Source organism: Epinephelus lanceolatus, chromosome 10 (assembly GCF_041903045.1).
Source record: "Epinephelus lanceolatus isolate andai-2023 chromosome 10, ASM4190304v1, whole genome shotgun sequence".
Classification (NCBI taxonomy): Eukaryota; Metazoa; Chordata; class Actinopteri; order Perciformes; family Serranidae; genus Epinephelus; species Epinephelus lanceolatus.
Genome location: NC_135743.1, coordinates 24,907,580 through 24,930,359, shown reverse-complemented (window position 1 = coordinate 24,930,359; position 22,780 = coordinate 24,907,580). Strand labels below are relative to the sequence as shown.

Below are 22,780 nucleotides of genomic sequence, written 5' to 3'. Positions count from 1 at the left end.
TTTAAATACAATTTTGTACAGTTATGGTTGAAGACTCTCTCTCCACCTCCCTGCACTAGGGTTTTGAGTGTAATTTTTCTGCCAAAAAAGAGATATAACACACAATAAACAAACTTAATGATGAACATGTCCGATAGCATTATTGTTTTTTTTTTTTACATTTTTCTGTAGGTATCACGATAATATTGTTATCCTGAATTCTTTTGGTCACAATAACTGTGTATTGAAGCCTGATATCGTACCAGCCCTGCTGCATGTGTTTGCTTCTGTACACCAGCGTGACAAAAGAGGTTAATAATAAATATGAAAAAACAGAACTGTACATGTAGATTCAGTTCATGTGTCACCACAACATTACCAGCTATTTAAAAAACATTGGAAACAACAACCAAAAAATATTTGAGCCCAAGTATTTTACTCCTTAACAACATATAGAAATGAACCACATGATTAATAACATTTGATAGTATCAACACAGAAGTAATTAGTTGTATTTTTGCAATTTTACTGCATTAAAATAGACAGTTTTTGTCAATCTGACATGATACAGGAGGATTAACAGGAGCCAGGAAAATAAATATCTTTAACTGGAAGTCTGAGTGAAAATACAATCATCATAAATGAAATAAAGACGGCTTACAGAAACTGTTGATATTAAAGTTTTGTTTTGTTTTTTTTATCCAAATGATGATATGTTTTGCACATGGCTACACATAATATGTGGAAGTAATGGACAAGCCATTGACAAATAAACAGACATTTTAAGGATGTTATAAACTGCAGCATGATTTCTCCAGTCATTTTAAACACATCAATAATGCATACATTCCCAAACTCAGTGTACGTGACTGTTGGTTGGACTAAAGCTCACATTATCAACATGTTGGCTCTCGTCTTCCAGGTGTGTTTTCACACATGTTACTCTGTGAGATAAAGGTAAAAAATTGAAATGTGTGTCCTTGGCCAATCAGATAGCAGAGGGACAGAGTGGGTTTAAAAGGAGCTGCAGTGCAGCTGAGCTGACACCAAGGCTGAGACTGACTCCATCATGAAGGCTTTCATTCTTCTGGCTCTGTTCGCAGTGGCATGTGAGTATGAAGACCATACAGGTCTTACTTTTTAATGTCATTTTGAACATACTGTGTAAGAGTGAAAGGTTATTTACATTTTCTTTGAAATTTGCTGTCCTGTAAACTCATATTTAGGTACATTTTTTATTTCCATCAGATGCTGCTCCCATTGAGGATGACAAGATTGTTGGAGGCTATGAGTGCAGGAAGAACTCTGTGGCCTACCAGGTCTCTCTGAACTCTGGCTACCACTTCTGTGGAGGCTCTCTGATCTCCAGCACCTGGGTGGTGTCTGCTGCTCACTGCTACAAGTCGTAAGTGCAGACATTTGATTCGACATACATATATCAGGTCCACAGCCAAACTAAAACCACTTTTGTTGGTTCAAATCAACATTATTCTCTTTCAAAGTGCAGTGAAATCAGAAACACTGACTGCATCGTTACAGGTGCAGCGTCACATGTAATCTAACCCTCATGTCTCTCTCTGTAGCCGTGTCCAGGTGCGTCTTGGTGAGCACAACATTGCTGTCAATGAGGGCACCGAGCAGTTCATCAACTCTGCTAGGGTCATCCGTCACCCCAGCTACAACAGCCGCAACCTGGACAATGACATCATGCTGATCAAGCTCAGCAAGCCTGCCACCCTCAACAACTACGTCCGCACCGTGTCCCTGCCCTCCAGCTGTGCCGGCTCTGGCACCCGCTGCCTGATCTCTGGATGGGGCAACACCAGCAGCTCTGGAAGTCAGTAACACACTGCAGTCACATCTGGAAAATATTTTCTTACTACATGCTGGGTATGAATATTTACATGTATTGTCTGTCTTCCTCTCCAGACAACTACCCTGATCGTCTGAGGTGCCTGGATGCCCCCATCCTGAGCGACAGCAGCTGCAGGTCCTCCTACCCTGGACAGATCACCTCCAACATGTTCTGTGCTGGATTCCTGGAGGGAGGCAAGGACTCCTGCCAGGTACGAGCTAAAGTCATTATCACTGTTTCTTACAGTGGACACACCAAACGTCACAACACCTCTGCTCACATGTTGTCCTCTCTGTCTGCGTCCTATCAGGGTGACTCTGGTGGCCCCGTGGTGTGCAACGGTCAGCTGCAGGGTGTGGTGTCCTGGGGTTATGGCTGCGCTCAGAGGAACAAGCCTGGAGTCTACGCCAAGGTCTGCAACTACAACTCCTGGATTCGCAACACCATGGCCTCCAACTAAATGGATGAATCGCCAAATGGGCAGCGTGTCCCACGTCCCACATGGATGACAAATAGGCTTTTAACACCAACATTAGTGCCCAAAGTCACTCTGTTCACACTGTAAAGTTGAGTTGTGTGTAATAAAACATATTTTCCATAATTTTTTTTGACGTTTCCATGAATGCCTGGTTTTGAGACCTATAGAATGAACAGAAAGTTTATCATGGTAATGCAGGTACCAGGCAAACGTCTGAGTGTAGGAGTGGGGAAACAGGAAACAGACAACTTTCACCCCCCTCAACCTCTAGCCTCTCGAAGTAGACAACTGCATTGTTTTCCATTTTCCTCAGAGCCTAGCAACCACCAACAACACAGGACACACTGCACTTTGTTTTACCCAGTCACTTTGGTTGTTCTACCATCCGCCATTCCTGCTCCTGAGGACAGTTAACTGCAAAGAACTTAGACTGATACTTTTTGGTAACTTGAGGTTATGACTGACAGCTACCGGGGCAAACAAAGGCACTGTCCTCTTCCTGTTGTGGATGCACAATAGTTCACACACTTCCTTTGCGCTGTAAATCAAGCCTTCATTTTCCTGGAAGGTCGTACCCAGTGGCAGACAGAATTGCACAGTGAAAGCGAGCCTTACAGGGACCAATCTAATCACAGATAGTGTCATTATCGTATAGCCATTACAGTGTGCAATCAATGTTTACCTTACAATGACAAGTTAGGGAAGATACTTGTTTATTTCTGTGTGTCACACAAAGCTTAAAGCATTTAGAATAAAATAAAGATTTATGGTAATACTTGAACATAAATGCATTTACTTATTGCCATTTTTGGCAGGGCTAACACAACTCAATAAAATGAAGCTATATTCTGTATTTAAAATGTATTGTTAAGGATGTTGCTCACTGCAAATGTGAAATACAACACAACACACAACATTAACATGAAGAGAAGGCTGATTTTGGGGCGTCAGTGGCTTAGTGGTAGAGCAGGCGCCCCGTATACAAGGCTGTTGCCGCAGTGGCCCAGGTTCAAGTCCAGCCTGTGGCCCTTTGCTGCATGTCACTCCCTCTCTTTCTCCCCCTTTCACGCTTGTCTGTCCTGTCCATTAAAGGCTTAAAAATGCCCAAAAAATATCTTTAAAAAAAAAAAAAAGAGAAGGCTGATTTCTCAGCTTTAGGAGAACTGCTCTTCGACTTTCTAATTTTCATTGACATGAATTACAGCACAAAGAAATGGCTGATTCACAAATGTGGAAGTAGAATATAACACCGTCTGTATCTTTGTTACCATAAAAGATATTCAACATAAATATCTTAAAAGACAAACATTTACAATGCTGATGTGATTTGTTTCCGTTTGTCACTGGTAATTTGTCTTGCAAAGTTTGACAGACACATTAAATCTCAGAAGGCAAAACCAGAATCAATCTCAATCATAATTTTAATCACACTTTTACTGACACAAACTTTATGATGAAAGACTAATGTAAGTTAAAAAAAAAATCTATTTTAAGACACATGAAACTGTACTTGAGGTTGCATGTTAGATTTTTCCATTCTATCTAAAGAACATAGGGAGTAATATTTTGAGATTGTTTTGGTACATGAACGTTACTTTCATTTTCAAAAGTCATACATGTTACTAATGTGGTCTAAGACAGTCCAAAAATATTAGTAAACATGAACAACTCTCTCCCAAATCCAAAAACTAGTGTGTTAAAACTCAAATTTGTGATGTCATCAAGTATAAAATGTAGAGCTGCTGAATAGAAAGTGAACTGGGAAAGATGTTTTAGATGACACTACTACTACTACTACTACAGCAGTAGTAGTAGTACTACTACAATAGACTAAAGATCATTTGGGTATAAAAAAGAAAACAAACATGCTGTGTCCATAAAATCAGTCTCCCATTCATTGTCTGTGGAGCAGCTCCTGACTTTATAGCCTATGACATCACAAGTTTGAGACTTACTGCTGTTGTTTCTGGTTTTTAGAGAGAGTAGCTCGTGTTCACAAATACTGACTGAACTTTCCCAGGCCATGGAAATAATATATTGGAATTTTTAATTTGGGTGGCGCTCCCTTTTAAGTGTGCGGCACAGATGCCACTCCAAATATAAACCATGTCCCACTCATTGTAGTGAAAGGAACATCTGATCAAAGAAACAACTTGTAAAGTCAAATTTTAGCTTTGAAAACAGTAACTCTCCAAAACGTGTCTCCCACTATATAACCACCTTCATGTTAATTCTGATTGTCATTTCGATGCCATCTGCTGCTCCTGTGGATTCTAATATATGGACAACACAGCTCTGTTGCCTCACAGCAAGATGCTCTGGGTTGCAATCCACCAGCCAGCTGGGGCCCTTCTATGTGGAGTTTGCATGTTGTCAGCGTGGGTTTCCTCCGGGTACCTCGGCTTCCTCCTACAGTCCAAAGACATGCAGGTTAATTGATGTCTCTAAATTGCCCGTTGGTGTGAATGTGAGTGTGAATGGTTGTCTGTCTCTATGTGTCAGCCCTGTGATAGTCTGGTGACCTGACCAGGGTGTACCCTGCCTCTCACCCAGTGTCAGCTGGGATAGGCTCCAACATACCCACGAACCTGTACCAGTAAGCAGTTACAGAAAATGAATGAATGAATGAAAACAAAGTTATGGGAACGTGGATTCCTGGTGTTTATCAAAATATTACAATACAGACAATTGTTGGATCAAATTTCTTTGTGAGCTATTGTTGCTCCGTGAATAAGAAACATCTATTGCGCCTGACTATGATTTAGAAAAATCTATTAAGAAAGAAACAGACATTAAAGAAAAAAAATATTTTGCTTTGAATAATAATAAAAAAGATGAGAAACAGTGTTAGCGAAATGTATTTGTCAGGGTTTCTACACCTTCTTATATATCGAATTCAATTACTTTCAAGGACTTTCCAAGCCTGAGTCCTTCAAATTCAAGGACCCAATATGGCAGAGTTTGAGACAGAGATTAAGCTACTGTTACAATACTCATTTTTTCTTACAATGAGAACAAGCAGGCCTTACATAACCTCCCAGACAACAATTACATTACTAATGTGAAGCAAAAAATCTCTCTTTTGCACAAAATATATACATTTCAGCACTTTTTTTTTATTTTTTTAAATTACCTTTTTATTATGTTTAAAGTCAACATATACAGAGTGTTATACTTTGTACACTTTTTTAACAATTGAAACAGTTCAAATTGGACAAACAGAAAAAGAAAGTAAGAGAATTAAAAATAGAGGTAAAGTAAAATAAATAAATAAATAAAAGGGGGGCGTGTAGCATAGAAAAAACATGGGGGTTACATTACAAATGATGTTCCATTATAACCTGAAGTCTGATCTATGTGGGCTAATGAAATCAATCCATCCTTTCCAGCATTTTTCGAGTTGGTCCATCTTGAGTCTTAGAGCGAATGTTAGTTTTTCCATGACGTAAATTTCATGCATCACATTGAACCAGTCTACTAGTGTGGGTGCTCTTTGATTTAGCCATTTTTTGTGATCGCTTTTTTACTGGCGACCAGCATTATGTTGAACATATATAATTTTGAGAAACCTAAAAGTTGGTGTGGCTTTTTACCCAAATACATAACTTGAAAACAAAAATCAATGTCACATCTTAATACATTTTTCATACTGTCTCTAATTTCAATCCAATATTGATGAATCACAGTGCATTCCCAAAACACATGAAAGTGATTTGCTCTGTCTGTCCCACAGCCTCTCCAGCATGTTGTCTGCCTCCCCCCAGGGTGCTTGAGTGCAGGTGTTAAAAAATATCTGACCCTGTTTTTCCAATTAAACTCTCTCCATGACAAAGAGTTAGTTGATTTCCATTGCATGTCATTTAAATTTTCCCACTCCTCTAGTGATAGTACAAAGTTTTCTTCATTTTCCCATCTTTCTTTTATGTAAGATGTATTGGTCCCACCTAATTCCTGAAGGCCTTTATATAATTTGGAAACCGTCCCTGCACCTAGGTCTGCTCTGTATGCAACAATAAAGATTCTTAACACCCCGGCTCCAGATGTAGATTTTCCCAGATCATCTTTATTAATTATTCTTTCTGTATCGTGTCTTAACTGCAAATATCTAAAGAGGTCCTGGTTGATTATTCTATATTGATCCTTCAAGTTTAGAAAACTTTTAAGAGAGGTTTTTTCAAAGAGGTCCAAATAAATATCGATCCCTCGCTGCTGCCACAACTTAAAGGTTGCATCCAGTCTGTTCGGAGTGAAGGCTGGGTCTTAAGCCACCCACCTAATCAGTGAAAAAGGCTCCTTCTGCCCGTATAACTTCACAATTTTAAACCAGGTTTTAAGTGATACCTCTAGCCATGGGTTAGGCTTTGCCTCAAGATGGTGTTTTAATTCACTGTCCCCAATGATGGCCTGTAATGGGATCTTGCCCGAGCAATGGCATTCAATGGTTTTCCATATAGCTGAACAGCTTGGGTCACAAATATGGATCAAGGGTTTAATCTGGGCAGCTTGATAATAAGTTTTTAGGCAGGGGAGAGCAAGGCCTCCTTTACACCTTGGAACCTGGAGTGTCTTGTATCTAACTCTAGGTTTCTTTCCCTGCCACAGAAATCTCGAAATCCACTTATCCCACTCAGCAAAATTTATTTTCAGGGATCTCCACTGGAAGTGACTGAAACAAATAAAGCAGCCTCGAGAGCACGTTCAATTTAATTATTTCTACTCGTTGAATCAGCCCCAGGAAGGGTAACAGGTCCCACCTGTCCAAATCCTTTCTAATGTTGGAAAGCAGAGGGTCATAGTTTTCAGAGGTTAGACTTGTAAGGTCCTTTGGTATTTTCACACCCAGGTAATTCAATTTGTTCACTTCATTAATGACATACTTATCTCTGAACTGTTGACTTGTCGTGTATTTGAATGGTAGCATCTGAGATTTATGTGAGTTTAATTTGTAGCCTGATATTGCTACAAAGAACATCAGGACGTTGTCCGCAAAAAGCGCTATCTTATGTTCACCAGCCAATGAGATACCATGTATATTATCATTTTGTTTGATCATTTGACTTAAAGGCTCTATGGAGAGGGCAAAGAGGAGAGGACTAATAGGACATCCTTGTCGACAGCCACGCTCCAACTCAAAGGATGCTGAAAGGGAACCGTTTATTTTAATTCTTGCTGTTGGCTTGTTATAGAGACTCTGGATTGTCCGAATAAACGTTCTATGAAATTGAAATTTATGCAAAGTGTTGTATAAAAAAGACCAACTTACAGAGTCAAACGCTTTTTCGGCATCCAAGCCAAATATGATTGCTTCATTTTGTTCCTGGTTTATCTGATGGATCACATGTAATGTACATGTAATGTACGTCTGTTTTCTTGAGTTTGCCGCTGTTTAATAAAGCCTGTTTGATCCAGGTGTACGATTTCAGGCAGAATTTGTTCCAGTCGTTTAGCTAATATAGATGCAAATATTTTGTAGTCCTGATTTAAAAGGCTCACAGGTCTATAATTTGAACAGTCCAGCCTATCTTTTCCCTGATTGGGGATAACTGCAATAACTGCCTCTCAGCACTTTTAATGAAACATGAGTATTTGTGTCTATTTTCAAAAACTTTTAAAGGCCTTGATTATTTCCCTCAGACTGACAAAACCTTAAGGATTTCAAGGACCCATAGAAATACACAAAATCTGTTTATGCATGTGCTTGGCATGTTGGAACCAAAAGACACGTATGTAACATGTTGGCTCTCGTCTTCCAGGTGTGTTTTCACACACGTTACCCTATCAGATAAAGGTAAAAAAACTGAAATGCGTGTCCTTGGCCAATCAGATAGCAGAGGGACAGAGTGGGTTTAAAAGGAGCTGCAGTGCAGCTGAGCTGACACCGAGGCTGAGACTGACTCCATCATGAAGGCTTTCATTCTTCTGGCTCTGTTCGCAGTGGCATGTGAGTATAATAACTAAACAGGTCTTACTTACTTTACTCCTCATTTCCTTTCCTAAGTCATTAGAGGATTTTGTGACAGAAGGATTAGTTGCTTTAAGATTTATTTGAAAACTGCAGTTCTGCAAACATAAAATCTGGTCATAAATTCTCCATCAGATGCTGCTCCCATTGAGGATGACAAGATTGTTGGAGGCTATGAGTGCAGGAAGAACTCTGTGGCCTACCAGGTCTCTCTGAACTCTGGCTACCACTTCTGTGGAGGCTCTCTGATCTCCAGCACCTGGGTGGTGTCTGCTGCTCACTGCTACAAGTCGTAAGTGTATTTCAGTTTAGGTTCGACTGACTGTGCTGTTACAGCATAAAGCTGCTGGTAAACAGACGAGTTGCCTCATTACAGGTGTCACATGTAACCTAACCCTCATGTCTCTCTCTGCAGCCGCGTCCAGGTGCGTCTCGGTGAGCACAACATTGCTGTCAATGAGGGCACCGAGCAGTTCATCAACTCTGCTAGGGTCATCCGTCACCCCAGCTACAACAGCCGCAACCTGGACAATGACATCATGCTGATCAAGCTCAGCAAGCCCGCCACCCTCAACAACTACGTCCGCACCGTGTCCCTGCCCTCCAGCTGTGCCGGCTCTGGCACCCGCTGCCTGATCTCTGGATGGGGCAACACCAGCAGCTCTGGAAGTCAGTAACACACTGCAGTCACATCTGGAAAATATTTTCTTACTACATGCTGGGTATGAATATTTACATGTGTGGTCTGTCTTCCTCTCCAGACAACTACCCTGATCGCCTGAGGTGTCTGGATGCCCCCATCCTGAGCGACAGCAGCTGCAGGTCCTCCTACCCTGGACAGATCACCTCCAACATGTTCTGTGCTGGATTCCTGGAGGGAGGCAAGGACTCCTGCCAGGTACGAACTAAAGTCATTATCACTGTTTCTTACAGTGGATACACCAAATGTCACAACACCTCTGCTCACATGTTGTCCTCTCTGTCTGCGTCCTATCAGGGTGACTCTGGTGGCCCCGTGGTGTGCAACGGTCAGCTGCAGGGTGTGGTGTCCTGGGGTTATGGCTGCGCCCAAAGGAACAAGCCTGGAGTCTACGCCAAGGTCTGCAACTACAACTCCTGGATTCGCAACACCATGGCCTCCAACTAAAGTTGCTTTACGGTCCCTTCTTACAGGACAGAAAACTGTATGACCCTTTAATAAATGGAAAAATCAAAGACACCTCATGTATTTGACTTCTTGGCTGAGCATTGCAGATTGTACTCAAACTCATCACGTTGGTCTGAAATATTCAATACTCTGCAACAGCTCTTTCACTGGCTTTGAGGTAAAGAAGCCCCAAACACAGCTGTTTAGGAATACACATGACCTACTGTATCTGTCAGGATTCACTATCTTTATTCACAAGTTACTTTAAGGATCTCATGGTTATCTTACGTATAGAGTAAGTGTGCATAAATTCTGACCTAAAATGACAGACATAATCACATATCAATACAAAAATGACCTTTATTGGTTTTAAGACAAATTATAGCATAAACTCATATACAACAGAGCAGGGTGTCCATCTGGGAAACATATTTTTAAAGGTTTTTTCTTTTTCATGATTCCAACAAAATCCAGCCTGACACTGAAGCATGACAATGTAATATTTCAAAGGCAGTAAAAAGTAACAATGGATGTTCGATGTGCATTTGTTGGTGTATTTTCAAGAAAAATTTAGCATCACTTGGTTTCAGCCATCAGTTCACAAGTCCATGATAGAGCAAAGTCTTTGACAAACGTGCATGAGTAAAGCTGATATTCACTTTAAAAGGTAAATACAAAATGCCGATACATGTCCTTGTTGGATACCAGAACGAAACAAATGTGAAATCAGTACAACACTTCCTCTGAAACATTCTGAACAGTTTCACTTTAATACGTCAAGAAAGGACCTGCAAGATTTGGATTGCGCACGTTTGATATAAAATTCACAATGGTCATAAAGCAAATGCACGTATCATGATAAGGATACAATTGGTCAAAATATACAGCGACTATTCAATTAAGTGGTCATACTATTCATCGACAGACATGTTGTAAAAATAAAATGAGACAAGTTCTTCGTCATGTCTGCCAAAATAAATTTTCACAGCAATAAGAAGGAAATGAATTCAGTGTGACGTCCACCCCTCTCATCAGGTCAGGGTACTTTTCCACGTTATAAAATAATGATGGCAGGAAGTTACAGGGCTCAAAATGTTTCAGTGGTTGTTTCACTTGTATAAATATTTTTTAATCAAACTTATTTTCCATTATCAGCCATTTACACACAATTAATGCTTTCAAATGCTTGTTTTGTTGCTGATTATATTGCGCCAGGGCTGGTTCTTACCAATAATCAAGTGAATGCACAAAATACTTGGGGCATCTTTCTGACAGTTTCTCTCTATCTGCATCTCCTCTGTTCTTCCTGATGGACAGAAATGTAATTACACAAACTAAAGAAAGGCTAGTGGCTTCTATCTGAGGGTGATAAACTACACGAAAAACAGAAAGTGTCCCTATTATTTTGCACATTCAGTGTCTATATTCAGAGATTGAAAACTGTCAGGCATGACAGGTTGAATACATGATTGTAAACAAATCCTCGTACTGTAGCAGGTATGTAACAGACAATGTTTCTACATGTTCTAATCTAGGACTACAGAACCCCCCTGTGTGAAACACGATATATATATATGACAGAAAAAAAAAAGAGTTAATGAACAAATACGGGGCAATGTGTCTCCATCTAGGTTATTACAACTGGCCTCTGGCATGCTGCAAATAATGGTGATAAAGGTCTGAAATGGCAGGATATGCATCACCACACACGGCACACTTAACACCACCTGCAGACCCGTCATTTGATATGCTGGCATTTTGGCTTACGTGTCTTTTCACAGTTCTCAAAGGAGTTACAGGTTTTCCAAATGCATTTTCATCTACTCTGTCATGACTGGTTTCACTGTCTTGGATAAATGAAAATCTTGAATGTGTGGTGCTGGGACGCTGGGAAGTTTTACCCCAATCAAGACCCTGACTGTTGGACAAACCTTGAGTTACTGGGTCTGGATATTTGGATAAGGGGCTTAGAAGAGAGTCGTTTTCTTCAGGATCTGGACAAGATGTAGCTAGGTGTTTGTTTGTGGGAGGGCTTAACGTTTTCTTGTTGGACTGTGTAGCGTGTTCATCTACGGATAAATCGAAATCTGAGTCCTTGTGTGTTGAGGAATGGCAGAGCTGGTGACTGAACAGCAAATCTAGAGTCTTGAAGCTGCACCTGCACTGCTCACACTGATAAGGCAGAAACACTTTCTTGGGCCTGACCTGAATCCACTGGAAATCTGGGTGCTCGCTCATGTGTTTTTTGTACGGCTCCACGAAGCGGAAACCTTTGCCGCACTGAGGACAACTGAAGCGGCCGCGTCTCTGTCGATGGACTCTCTGATGATGCCACAGCTTTTTCCAGTCGTCTAGAGTCTTGCCACAACAGGCACAGGTGTAACTCTGACCCGGGGGGTGAGTGAGCATGTGGGCTCGGAGTCTGCCCATGTGTCTGAAGAGTCGCCCACAGCTCGGACATAAATATTTCCTGGGGTCCGAGCGGTTATCTAGTTTGTTTAACTTTGACACAAAGTGCGAGAGGTTGTGAGCCGGTATGACTGTGGACTGGAATGGTTTCTTTAGGTTTGCGGTGCGTTTTTTGCGGTTGGTCTGTGGTGTTTTTTTCTGTGGTTCACAATTAGCGCCTATGAGAGGAGCAGCTGAATTGATTCCAGTTGAACACCTAAGTGCAGGCACTGTGTACTTTATTAACGACACTGTCTCATCCTCTTCTATCCTAGAACCGGAGGCGTGTCGCTCTCCTCCACACTGAGTGCGATGGGCGCTAAATTCCGACATCGAAGCAAAAAGCTTGTCACAATACAAGCAGCGATAAAGCTTTGCACCGGTGTGGTCTCTCATGTGGCTGTTGAACTCCTGCAGATGGTCGAAAACATTCTTGCAGATGTGGCACGTGTACGTTAGTGAAGGCTTTACACGATTGTTAGGGTGCAAATCGTCGCTGCTTCCTGAAGGTCTACAAGTGTGATTTTTTGCATTGCTATAGTGAGTGAATGATTTTTCACAGCGTGTGCAGTTGTAACGCTTTACAGACCAGTGAGTCAGCTCGTGAACCCGCAGGAAATAGGCCTGACCGAAAGCTTTGCCACATATATCACATTTATAAGGCTTCTCCCCAGTGTGGACACGCACATGTCTAATAAGGGCAGACTGAAACCGGAATGTTTTACCACAGTACTGGCACACTTTTCTTTCTCTCTTCTCCGGAGAGACAGGTCTATGAAGTCCCTGATTATTTCCATGGTCGTTCTCTCTGCTGTGTTTTTTAGATTTGTTGTTCTCGGAGTCCTGGTCCATCAAATGCATCTTCATATGAGCTGCGTACTCCGAGCAAGAGAATTTGATCTTGCAATACGGACATTTCTGATACATGTGGCTCTTTTTGTGCGTCTTGAGATGAAGATTTAAGTTGGAGTTTTTACTAAAACCTCTCCCACACTCAGGGCATTTGAAAGGTCGTTCTCCTGTATGAATGCGTTGATGGATGATGAACTGAGAGAGAAATTTAGATATATGACCACAGTAACTACATTTCAAGTGAGTTTTCCCCCGTCTTTTAGTGTGGCTGACATTTGCGTTGGCCTCCTCATCCCCGTCACCACAGTCTGTATTTGGTTGAGTGTCAACATGGCTCTCGGCAAGCTGCTCTTCCTGTAACACAACATTGCTTATTCTCCTCCTTCTCTTGCCGCCCCTCTTGCGCCTGAAAGTGCTTCGCTGACTGTTTGGACCCCCAGCTTTACCTGTGGCGTTGGCATTGCACTGTAAAGATTTAGGATTATTTAACTCAGGATTCAAATGATCCAGCTCTATCTCGATATTCTCAGCTTTTACAGCAGGGGGGGCTCCAGCAGATTTAGGTGGTTGTTCGGAGGATGTTACAGCATCCGTGCTAAAGTCTGCATTCTTCGTAGAGTCAAGACTGCTTTTTGATTGTGACTCCTCGCTGCCATTCATGTTGGCTGACTGTTTTATTTTAGGGTCATCACTCTGAGTGGGGCTTACCAAGTTTATACTGCTCACACCATCAGAAGGAATAACTTCAGGCTCAGCGGCTGGCTGGGAACTCAATTTTCTTTGTGGTGATGCACTTTCCATTTGTCCTGTCTGCTGGGAGAGTTGGCAGCTCTTTCCATCTGTATCAGTCTCTTGTTTGTCAGTGTTAAGTTCCACCTGCTTATCTGTCTCTCGACAGCCTGTATCGTTGCTCAACAGTGACGAGGCCTCCTGGGAAACATCCAGTCTGGACACCTTAGCTGGGACTTGCTGATCAGCCAGTCTAGTTCTTCTTCTTTTAACGCCTTGAAAGTTTAACGCATTACGATTTTCTGTGGGAGTCCCTTCAGTCTGCTTCGGGTCTACCTTGCTTTCAGATTCAGGCTTTCCATCCTGTATCACACTGTGATTTTCAACTCGACTCCTCAGGCTCCATGCAGGGGTGCTAACACGTTTAGCTTTAGCAAAAGACGCAGGAGAGGCAGCAGCAGCCTTAGCAACCAAAGCCCTGTAAGCTTCAACTTCTACTTTTGTTGGTCTTCCTCTTTTTCTCTTGGGCAGCACGGGGACATTGTTTTCTACTTTATCATCATTAGGCACATCGCTGTTGTGGTTCTCCAAGCATGTTGGCAGCGGTATTGTCGTGCTGATCTCCTTATGCTGAACTGCATCAAACCCAGCACAGCCTGGATCATTTCGGTTTTCAGTTAGCAGTGGTTTCACTTTACGTGGGCGCCCGGGTCTCCTGCGGACCTCCACAGGCTGTCCATGACTGTCTGTTGTAGAGCTGCACAAACTTGCAGGTGCCATTTCAGACTTTTCTTCCATCCCTATCTGAGTCGATATATTCTCACTGTGTTGGCAATTTGCTCCGTCTGCGGTTTCAGAGTTAACAAGGCCATCAGACTCCACGTGCCCCGATGGGTGGGATTCAGGTGCAGGTTGAGTCGGTTCTGTTGCTTTCATTTCTTCTCCCCACCTGGAGTCCAGGTCTTCCTCACTGCATACCTTTTCTTCAGGTATCTGTGGGAGAAAGGAAACTGCATGTGTCACAAATGTAGTCGTGGTACTGTAGCACAAGTCTCCTAAAATAGTAAGACGATAAAAGGCATGCAAAAACCAAAAAAAGCAAACAAACAAAAGAACCCAAACTGCATCAACGAAAACCTTATTGCCTTTATAATTCGTTGTACGTTGTTAATGTCTATATCTATGTAGTAAAATCCTTTAACAGGTGCACGACAGACAACCACATGCGAATGTAAATGCATGCAGAATTAGAATATTACATATCTTGACTGACAGACATATCAAACTATATAATTCAGTCTGAATAACAAACTATCAAACAAAAAAAAACGGAAAACAATAGTCCTTATACAAGCCCTCAAGTTTAAAAGTTTTTACACAAAAAAAAAAAAAAAACGCATCACTATTCCACTAGCAGGCTGCTCCAGGAATCGTGCGGTGTACTGTAACACAAAGCATCATTTTGGGGTGACTCGTCTATTTTTATCTCTCACTAACTACCTGCTTGCAGTCCGAAGGAGCATGAATGGAACTGCGAGGATGCGACGCCACAGAAGTTAACTCAGAGACTGTATTTTGGTCACTGCTTCCTCTGCTGAAGGACATTTTACTCCCCATGTCAAGAGTCTGTGGACAAAACAGTCACATGGAGGCTGTAACTCATAACAACAGCAATGTGTAATCTTACAGTAGTGTGTACACTCACTGCATGCTCCGCCTATTTGCTGTGATAATTTAGAAGTGGTTGGCTGCATTACGATTGTTCAGAGGTAACAAAGCTCACCAACTCACTCAGGGATTCAAGCACAGGTGTTTATGGCAAAGTATGATGAAAATCTGGATCAGAGAGAGGACTGCTGACAGCAATCACTTGACCAGCATATAATTCACTGGTGCAGATTTCTGCTCTATTAACATGTGCTGCTTTGTGTTTCACACAGAAACCAGATAAATTTGTGATCGCCTTATCAAAACTTGTCCAAAAGGATAGATGCTGAGCCGATTTGGGATTAATGTGATGGAAAATTGGTGAGTTGGGAAAGACTTTCATAACCTGTGGTGGAAAGTAATTCAGAACATTAATTTAAAAACTCTACTTAAATAGAGTTCTGAGGGACTTTGCACTTCAGGTTACCAAATGCCTCACAAGTTTTCAAAGAGGGACACTGTACTATTCTCTTCTACATTTTCACATGAACGTTTAGCTGTAGGCAATGGGATGATACGGAAATTTCATGTCACAATTATCCTTGTCAAAATGATTGCAATTCATGATATTTTCCACATCATTACAAAAAATATTACTGAAATTTAAAATTGTGTTAAAACATATGGGAATCATTTTAACTTTAATAAAGAAACAGACATCTTAATTGCATCACAGATAGGACATGAGGATTTTTATGTTCGTCCTGATAATAGAAAATCACCACGATCAACTGCGAGAGTTTTTATTGTGATCCGTGATAAAATGTAAAATAAAATGTATCGTCCCATCCCTCGTTAGCACATAAACATTCTCCTAAAAACGCGCAGCCATCTTATAAATTATGATTCATAATATCAGAATAATCTGCCCGACTGTTTTTTTTAATGATAGAAAATGAGCTCCATCACAACCAGCTACAGCATTAAAATGTTGCTTACACATTAAGGCATGACATAATAATCCAATAATACCTCACACAGAATATATTAAAGTAACATAACACTCAAGGAAAGGACTCTTCTGTTCAATGTGCACGTTAATTTTTGAAATATTTTGCTGATAATAGTTTTGCATTTCTTGTAATGGATAAGAATGCAATTAACAATTATTTTCATTCTTAATTAATCTGTCGTTTATTTTCTTGATAACTAAATTAGTTGTTTGGTTTATATAATGTCAGAAAATATTGACAAATGACGATCAGTGTTTCCCAACGCCCAAGATGACATCCTCAAATATCTTGTTTTGTTTAAAGGCTGCAGCTAACTGTCATTTTCATTGTCGTTTTATCTATCAACTATTTTCTCCATCAATCGATTAGTTGTTAGGTCTATACAGAAATCTATACAGTTTACTGTCATAGAGCAGTACAGAAACCAGAAAATATTCCAATTTAAAAAGCTGAAATCAGAGAATTTGGGCTTTTCTCCTCTTTAAAAATATCATTCAAACCGTTTAATGGACTATCAAATTTTTGTTGGCGATTAATTAAGTAGTTAACAACTAATCAATTAATCGTTGCAGATCTAATTTGTTCAAAACCCAAAGATATTCACTGAGGAGTAAACAAACCAGAACATATTCACATTTAAGAGGCTTGAATTAGATAGTTTTTTCTTTAAAAATGACTCAAACTGATATATCGATTACCAAAATAGTTGCTGATTAATTTAACAGTTAACAATTAATCGATTAATCGTTGCAGCTCTGGAAAGCAGTTAATGAAATCTGCCTTTTTTCTATATTCAAGTAAAACAAGTGCATGTTTGCTCTGTTCATAACAGACCACACGTTGCACTGACTTTACATCTAGTCACTCCTGAACCTGTGGGACACACTCTAGACTCAAAGTATGGTGTCAATAAGTTTGCAAAGCACCTGGTTGTTGCTTTAGGTGCATGTAACAGCTAATGCAAAGAAATCCACAGTGTCTTGTGTGGATGTGCAGTGGCTGATGCTAATGTCAGCCCGTCTCTCATCTCCCCTGCAGACACACTTCATGTGATGGAGTCTCTCTGATGCTCACAGCAGCTAATGGCTTTTGATTTCAGTCACACACAAACCCACTGAGACATAACCGCGTCCTAACAGGTCACACAACATGTATTTATAACACATATGACCGAAGAGTCAGCCTGAGCATGCAGCTACCAGTTCAACTATCATCAAAAGCCACCAGCAGCATGACTAACAATGTAGGCGTTATCTTTAGGTAGGCCACATTGCTAGCTCTGCTCATTAAACGTTACAGGCCACACCAACCTAACGCTAACCGCTAACTGCAATGTCAGCTCGTGTGACTGTCTTTATAGCTACAAACGCCTGTGTAGGACATTTCTCAACAGCGGTAACCAAATGTGATGGGTGGTAGTAAACACAAACTGCTTGCCTGCGTGGGAGAGAGTCAAGACTGGTCTCTGCGTAGCCATTCACTGACCGCTGCTCAACTAGCTAGCAGTGGCTAGCTCAAAGCTAACATATGCGCTGTCGTTGCGTGGCTGTTTGGCACTTTTTACACGCGTGCATTGGTCTGGGAGTTGATCTGTTAATGTGGACCTGGCTTTCTCCTCCTTTCAGAGCAGTTTGCAGCAGTGAGCCACTCGATATCCACGCACAAAGCCAACCGAAAAAGTGTCAATCACGGCGAGCGTACACAGTGGGTACTTCAAGTGCTGTGGGAAAATTGTCGATCTTGAGTTGTTCAAAGTAGTTGACAAAAGTGGATAAGATGACAGGTGAGTGTTTTGGTGATATGTGCAGTGGTGGAAAATAAATTATATTAAGTATATTTACTCTCAAGTACTATACTCAATTACAGTTTTGAGCTACTTGTACTTTACTTGAGTATTTCAGTTATCTGGTACTTTTTACTTCTACTGCACTACATTTAAGTGGTATATATAATGGAGTAATTTTTACTCCATTACTTTTAAGTGGCATATATAATAGTCATTTTTACTCCACTACATTTAAGAGGCATTTACAATGGAGTAATTTTTAATCCATTACTCTTGTCTGACAGCTGAGGTTCTAGTTACTTTTCAGATCAGGATTTACCCTACTCAACTGTATTTATTTAGCAGCTTTCATACAAGCATTAACCACAAAGTGCTTCACATACAAAACTGACACAACACAGGCAAAATAATAAATAAGTGAATAAATAAATGAATAAAAATCAAATAAAAATAAACAACTATGAATGTTGGCAAAAAATTTTTTTTAAATAAATAAAGTCTATACAATTAAAATAAACACCAGAAATAAAGTAAAAGAAATACAATGATTAAAACTTAGAATTAAGGCTGTAATATTACTCCAAATTAAAAGCCAGATTAAAAAAAGGTCTTTAATTAGCTTTACATTGCTAACATTAAAATGCTGCTTATACATAAATGCATTAATAATATTATTCTAATAATATACATTCAGTTTAATACTATTGAGTGGGGCTAAATTACATCAGGGGTACCTCTACTTTTGATACTTAAATATATTTGATGCTAATAATTCTCTACATAAGTAAGATTTTGAATGCAGGACTTTTACTTGTAATGTAGTATTTGTATATTGTGGCATTACTAATTTTACTTGGCTCTAACTACTTCACCCACCACTGGATATGTCTGTTGTGAGAAATATATCATTTAAGGACAGGAAGCTTGGAAACTGGAGGTGACAGGTAGACAAACTCCCAGCAATGTGCCTAACACTGCTCCTTATTTAGTTCAACACCTACAAATATCAACCACCCAAACGTATTTCTGTGCAGTTATCTTGTTTCTTCTACCGTTAGGTGCCTGGTTTTCAATTATCACGTTAGATTTAGAGATTACAAGCACTCAAACAACACTTGAACGCCGCATCCACGTTTTTGAATATTTACCTCATCACAAATGGACAGACAACAGCACTTTGTTCCTGCTTTGAAATGGCCTCCCCTGCTGGAGATTAGAGCCGCGAGACAGACAATGGCTCCTGAATGCATCACTGAGGAAAAGATGCTTTCACTGTCATTAAGTGAGAATTAAGATGCAGGAAAAATTAAGAAATTAGGCACTAAATCATTAGATAATGGAAACAAAGTAAATTAAACATAGCATTGTGGAGGATTGTTGGTTTAAATAATAGTTGTTTGTTGAGCTGTAAAAACAAAATGTTGATTCATCATAGTTTTATTTTTCTGACACCAAATCAAACACTCCACAAAATACCAATATGTAATAGACACAATGGCATTATTGCCAAATCTGTTATTTTTTTAAAATTCTGTCTTCATTTCATGATTCTTTGTCACTTATTTTACTGTCACACCATCACCATATTCTTACTTCATTACTGTAGTTGTAAAGCATTGTTAACTGCACACAGCTGTTAAAAGCATTACATATTATACACTGTCATTAACTGAAGTATTTGCACTGCTGTCAGGTGAAAAGCACTTTACATTCAGTCCATTTATCATGTGAATGATACAACGTGCTGCAGGATCCCATGAACACACACACACACAGAGTTTGAAAATATAGTTTAATACAACATATACTGTAATCTTAAAGTCTGACAAAGCTGGTAAGAACACACAAGGTATTGTGGTCAATTCCCACAGCCTCACAACACATTCTGATCATACTAAAAACATAATTAAAAAAGAAAAACAAACTATAAGACCATACCTGGTTATCCCACCAAACATGGGTAAACCATGCACATACATTTTCATTAATGAACTTTACTGATTTACATTTTCTATTATGATTGCAGGGGCACCATTATTGGAACTGTTTACAGAACTGACAAAAAAATCCAGCTTGATAAGGAAGCGTGTTTATTGTCGCTATTCATCTGACACTTTCTTATCTTTAATAGTTTGGAGAAAGCCAGAAAGCATCGTGTTCCTGCGCAGTTAACCTAACAAGTTGATGCTGTTCAAACAGGACTGACTTTATGCACTTGGTCCTTTATAAACATAAAACGTGACATGCAAACTGGATGTGCAGCTCTTGTTTGGTCAAGTCTTAATAGGGACAGATGAGGTTACTTGGTAAATCATCTCAGCAGGTTTGTCTGGTCCGCTTTCAACTATGTAGCAATCATCCTCCATATCTACTTCTGTTTTCCCATTTACAGGAATCACTCCTTGACCGACAGCCATGACTTGGTTTTTCATTACATTACCAGGTGAAGGAATCCCAAGTTTTCGCTCGCCATTCATCTGGGCAGGAACTGAGCTCGCCACTGGTGTCACCCTCTTTATTCTGTAACGCTGTTTGCCACCTCGCACGTGGTGTGCCATAAACTCCTGTGCTTTGATACACTTGTGCCTCTGTAGCAGCTGAGCAGTTTCAAAAGGAAGATGACAGACACGACATGGGAACCCACTTGATGCAGAGGATGTCTGCAATGCTCTGCTCGACATACCTGATGCAGAGTTTGAGAGCATCTTGAACTGCATGGAGGAAGTGACAAGAAGCCCCTGACTGCTTCTGTTGGATGCACTGGGATTTGGACTCTGACTCATCGATGGAAAGGGGGCGATGATATAAGGCTTGGATGCACTGGGACTCTTCACTTGCAGATTCGGAGAGGCACGAAAGCCCTGATTGTTTTTACTGTATGCAATGAATTTCTGATTTTTCAGCTGCAGGTTGGGAATAATAAGAGGTGCGCGACTGCCATTACTGGCTGCACTGGGACTCTGTTTTTCCCCCCGAAACCTAGGCCCTAGGATACGCGGACTCCTTGATGTACTGGCGTCATTTTGTGTCTTCATCTTCAGTGGCTTCGCAGTGATGAGTCTGAATTTGGTAACAGGGTTGGGTCCCTTACAAACATGGAAGCGAGGCACCATCTTCTTGCTGGAGAGCAGCAGCCCACATCCTATACAGCCAGAAACTTTGTCTGTGACATGAGAGCTGTGGTGGTGGACGAGATCAGTCTTTGTCATAAATCCCTGCCCACATTTGCCGCAAGTGTAAGGCTTGGACTTGTTAAATTTCCGCACCGTTTGCAACAACACGACAGGCTGGTAAAGTGTCCAAAGATCTACTGTTGGTGCACCTACACCTGCAAAAATATTCTGCATGTCTTGTTCATTGCGGACAGGATTTGGGAGCAAAGATGATTGTGACCCGGGGTGGTACAACTGAGGCACTTGTGTAATCTGCGCAGACTGCATGGGAACTTGTGGCGTATAGGCTGATGTAATGGATCCTTGCAGCGTTGGCTTCATTGGCAAAGAGACTGATGATGCATTGTTCAATTTAGGTGTCTGCCAGACGACTTCACCAGTCTGTAGTCTTTTCAGCTGCGCCTCCTCTTCAATGCGCTTCTCAATTCTGCGCTTCCTTATTGTTCCATGATCAAGCACTTGGTGCCCTGGTTCATGGGTAGTGCTGTGCTCCAGCATGTCTTTGTATTCAGTGAACTCAGTTCCACAGGAGCAGATGTGACTTGCAGCAGAACAAAAGTGTTCCTCCAGGCATTTCCGATTTGCAAATATCTGCTCACAGCTGAAGCAAAACCGTCCGGCGTTCATCAAGTCTCTGCCTAGACCGTCCTCCAGGACACTGTGCAGTTTTTGCATTCCTCTCTCCATCATCAGGCCGGTCATGGACGTGTTCACTGTTGTTCACTGTAGAGTCCTCTGCAGCACCTTTCCTGTTGGAGACAGGTGTTAGGATTAATGCAGTCATATAGAGAATATGGCTAAAATGGCCATATGTTAAATCCGGTTATACCTCATCATTTAATAGTGACTCACGAGCTAGTTACGCTAAACGCTACATGAAATGGTGTGCTAACCAAAGCAGAGACGACTGTAATTTATAAAAATCACTCACAGCATTCTTTGAACATTTGCTCGTCTCTAAAAAGGAAGTCTAACCTTCTGACATGAGCAAATAAACTCTTCCCAATATAATTTTTTACTGTAACGTTACAGTACAGGTTTTGACATACATACTGTAACGTTAGCGTCATCCATCTAATTCATGTGGTGGCACAATACTATTCTTCAATAGTGCTTACCATTTGCAAAAATACGTTAGCGTATTTACAACGCTGATATTTTGCTGAACGCGCCTTTGCCTTGCCATAAAAACCTAACGTTACCATGCTAACGTTAGCCTCAGCTAGCTAACGAACAATAACGTTAGCTTACCTTCACATGAATATCAGAGTTTCGCCGTATAAATATTCAGGTAATATTATATCCTTGCAATAAACTGCAAACAGCTTGTCGATTGACGTTTTGATAGACATTCACGAGTAGACTGATTTGCCGGTATTTTACAGGAGTGGGTGGCAGTTAGCTTGTTAGCCACACCGAAAAGCGGAGCACAGGCCGCTCTTCTTCTACGGATGGCGCGCTTCGACAGCTAAACTTCCGGGTGTTGCGTCACTATACTGACACCTACCGACTGGAGCTCCACAGTCACCTTTTATTTTGGACAGATGTGCAAGACTATAAATAGGAAAATGAGCACTATTTGACAATCAGCAGCCACTTTATTAGGGACACCTTGCTAGCACTGCCTTCAGAACTGCCTTAACTCTTCGTGACATCACCAGTGCCACTGTGTCAGAGATTTTGGTCCATATTGACATGATAGCATCACACA

The 22,780-nt window shown here is 40.8% G+C and overlaps 4 protein-coding genes across 5 annotated transcripts; 2 read left to right on the top strand and 2 right to left on the bottom strand.

Annotated features, from left to right (window-relative positions):
- The first annotated feature begins 980 nt into the window (after positions 1 to 980).
- LOC117266133 (trypsin-3) lies at positions 981 to 2,435 on the top strand. Its single transcript, XM_078171860.1, has 5 exons — positions 981 to 1,088; positions 1,228 to 1,384; positions 1,563 to 1,816; positions 1,909 to 2,045; positions 2,145 to 2,435. The coding sequence occupies exons 1-5, from the start codon at positions 1,049 to 1,051 to the stop codon at positions 2,292 to 2,294; spliced, it is 738 nt and encodes a 245-aa protein (XP_078027986.1). The 5' UTR covers positions 981 to 1,048; the 3' UTR covers positions 2,295 to 2,435.
- A 5,723-nt stretch (positions 2,436 to 8,158) lies between these two features.
- Positions 8,159 to 9,493, top strand: LOC117266510 (trypsin-3). Its single transcript, XM_033641756.2, has 5 exons — positions 8,159 to 8,253; positions 8,410 to 8,566; positions 8,690 to 8,943; positions 9,036 to 9,172; positions 9,272 to 9,493. The coding sequence occupies exons 1-5, from the start codon at positions 8,214 to 8,216 to the stop codon at positions 9,419 to 9,421; spliced, it is 738 nt and encodes a 245-aa protein (XP_033497647.1). The 5' UTR covers positions 8,159 to 8,213; the 3' UTR covers positions 9,422 to 9,493.
- Positions 9,494 to 9,763: 270 nt separating this feature from the next.
- LOC117266508 (uncharacterized) lies at positions 9,764 to 17,822 on the bottom strand. 2 transcript variants are annotated; one of them, XM_033641751.2, is made up of 3 exons: positions 17,548 to 17,822; positions 14,951 to 15,076; positions 9,764 to 14,443 (listed from the first exon to the last, which is right to left on the bottom strand). In XM_033641751.2, the coding sequence occupies exons 2-3, from the start codon at positions 15,065 to 15,067 to the stop codon at positions 11,057 to 11,059; spliced, it is 3,504 nt and encodes a 1,167-aa protein (XP_033497642.1). In that variant the 5' UTR covers positions 15,068 to 15,076; positions 17,548 to 17,822; the 3' UTR covers positions 9,764 to 11,056. The 2 variants fall into 2 exon arrangements, with proteins under 2 accessions (XP_033497642.1, XP_033497643.1); XM_033641752.2 differs by lacking the exon at positions 14,951 to 15,076.
- Positions 17,823 to 19,674: 1,852 nt separating this feature from the next.
- LOC117265407 (uncharacterized) lies at positions 19,675 to 22,532 on the bottom strand. The gene is made up of 2 exons (XM_033639877.2): positions 22,321 to 22,532; positions 19,675 to 21,818 (listed from the first exon to the last, which is right to left on the bottom strand). Exon 2 carries the CDS (start codon positions 21,769 to 21,771, stop codon positions 20,170 to 20,172), a length of 1,602 nt encoding a protein of 533 aa, XP_033495768.2. The 5' UTR covers positions 21,772 to 21,818; positions 22,321 to 22,532; the 3' UTR covers positions 19,675 to 20,169.
- Between the last annotated feature and the right edge of the window lie 248 nt (positions 22,533 to 22,780).

Bases quoted from the DNA above. Each gene is read 5' to 3' on its own strand.
- LOC117266508 (XM_033641751.2), bottom strand. From the start codon at position 15,067: ATGGGGAGTAAAATGTCCTTCAGCAGAGGAAGCAGTGACCAAAATACA. The intron at 14,444-14,950 runs GTAGTTAGTGAG...TTTCTCCCACAG, and splicing joins CTCCTTCGGACTGCAAGCAG to ATACCTGAAGAAAAGGTATG.
- LOC117265407 (XM_033639877.2), bottom strand. From the start codon at position 21,771: ATGACCGGCCTGATGATGGAGAGAGGAATGCAAAAACTGCACAGTGTC.
- LOC117266133 (XM_078171860.1), top strand. From the start codon at position 1,049: ATGAAGGCTTTCATTCTTCTGGCTCTGTTCGCAGTGGCAT. The intron at 1,089-1,227 runs GTGAGTATGAAG...TATTTCCATCAG, and splicing joins GGCTCTGTTCGCAGTGGCAT to ATGCTGCTCCCATTGAGGAT. The intron at 1,385-1,562 runs GTAAGTGCAGAC...CTCTCTCTGTAG, and splicing joins GCTGCTCACTGCTACAAGTC to CCGTGTCCAGGTGCGTCTTG.
- LOC117266510 (XM_033641756.2), top strand. From the start codon at position 8,214: ATGAAGGCTTTCATTCTTCTGGCTCTGTTCGCAGTGGCAT. The intron at 8,567-8,689 runs GTAAGTGTATTT...CTCTCTCTGCAG, and splicing joins GCTGCTCACTGCTACAAGTC to CCGCGTCCAGGTGCGTCTCG. The intron at 8,944-9,035 runs GTCAGTAACACA...CTTCCTCTCCAG, and splicing joins CAACACCAGCAGCTCTGGAA to ACAACTACCCTGATCGCCTG.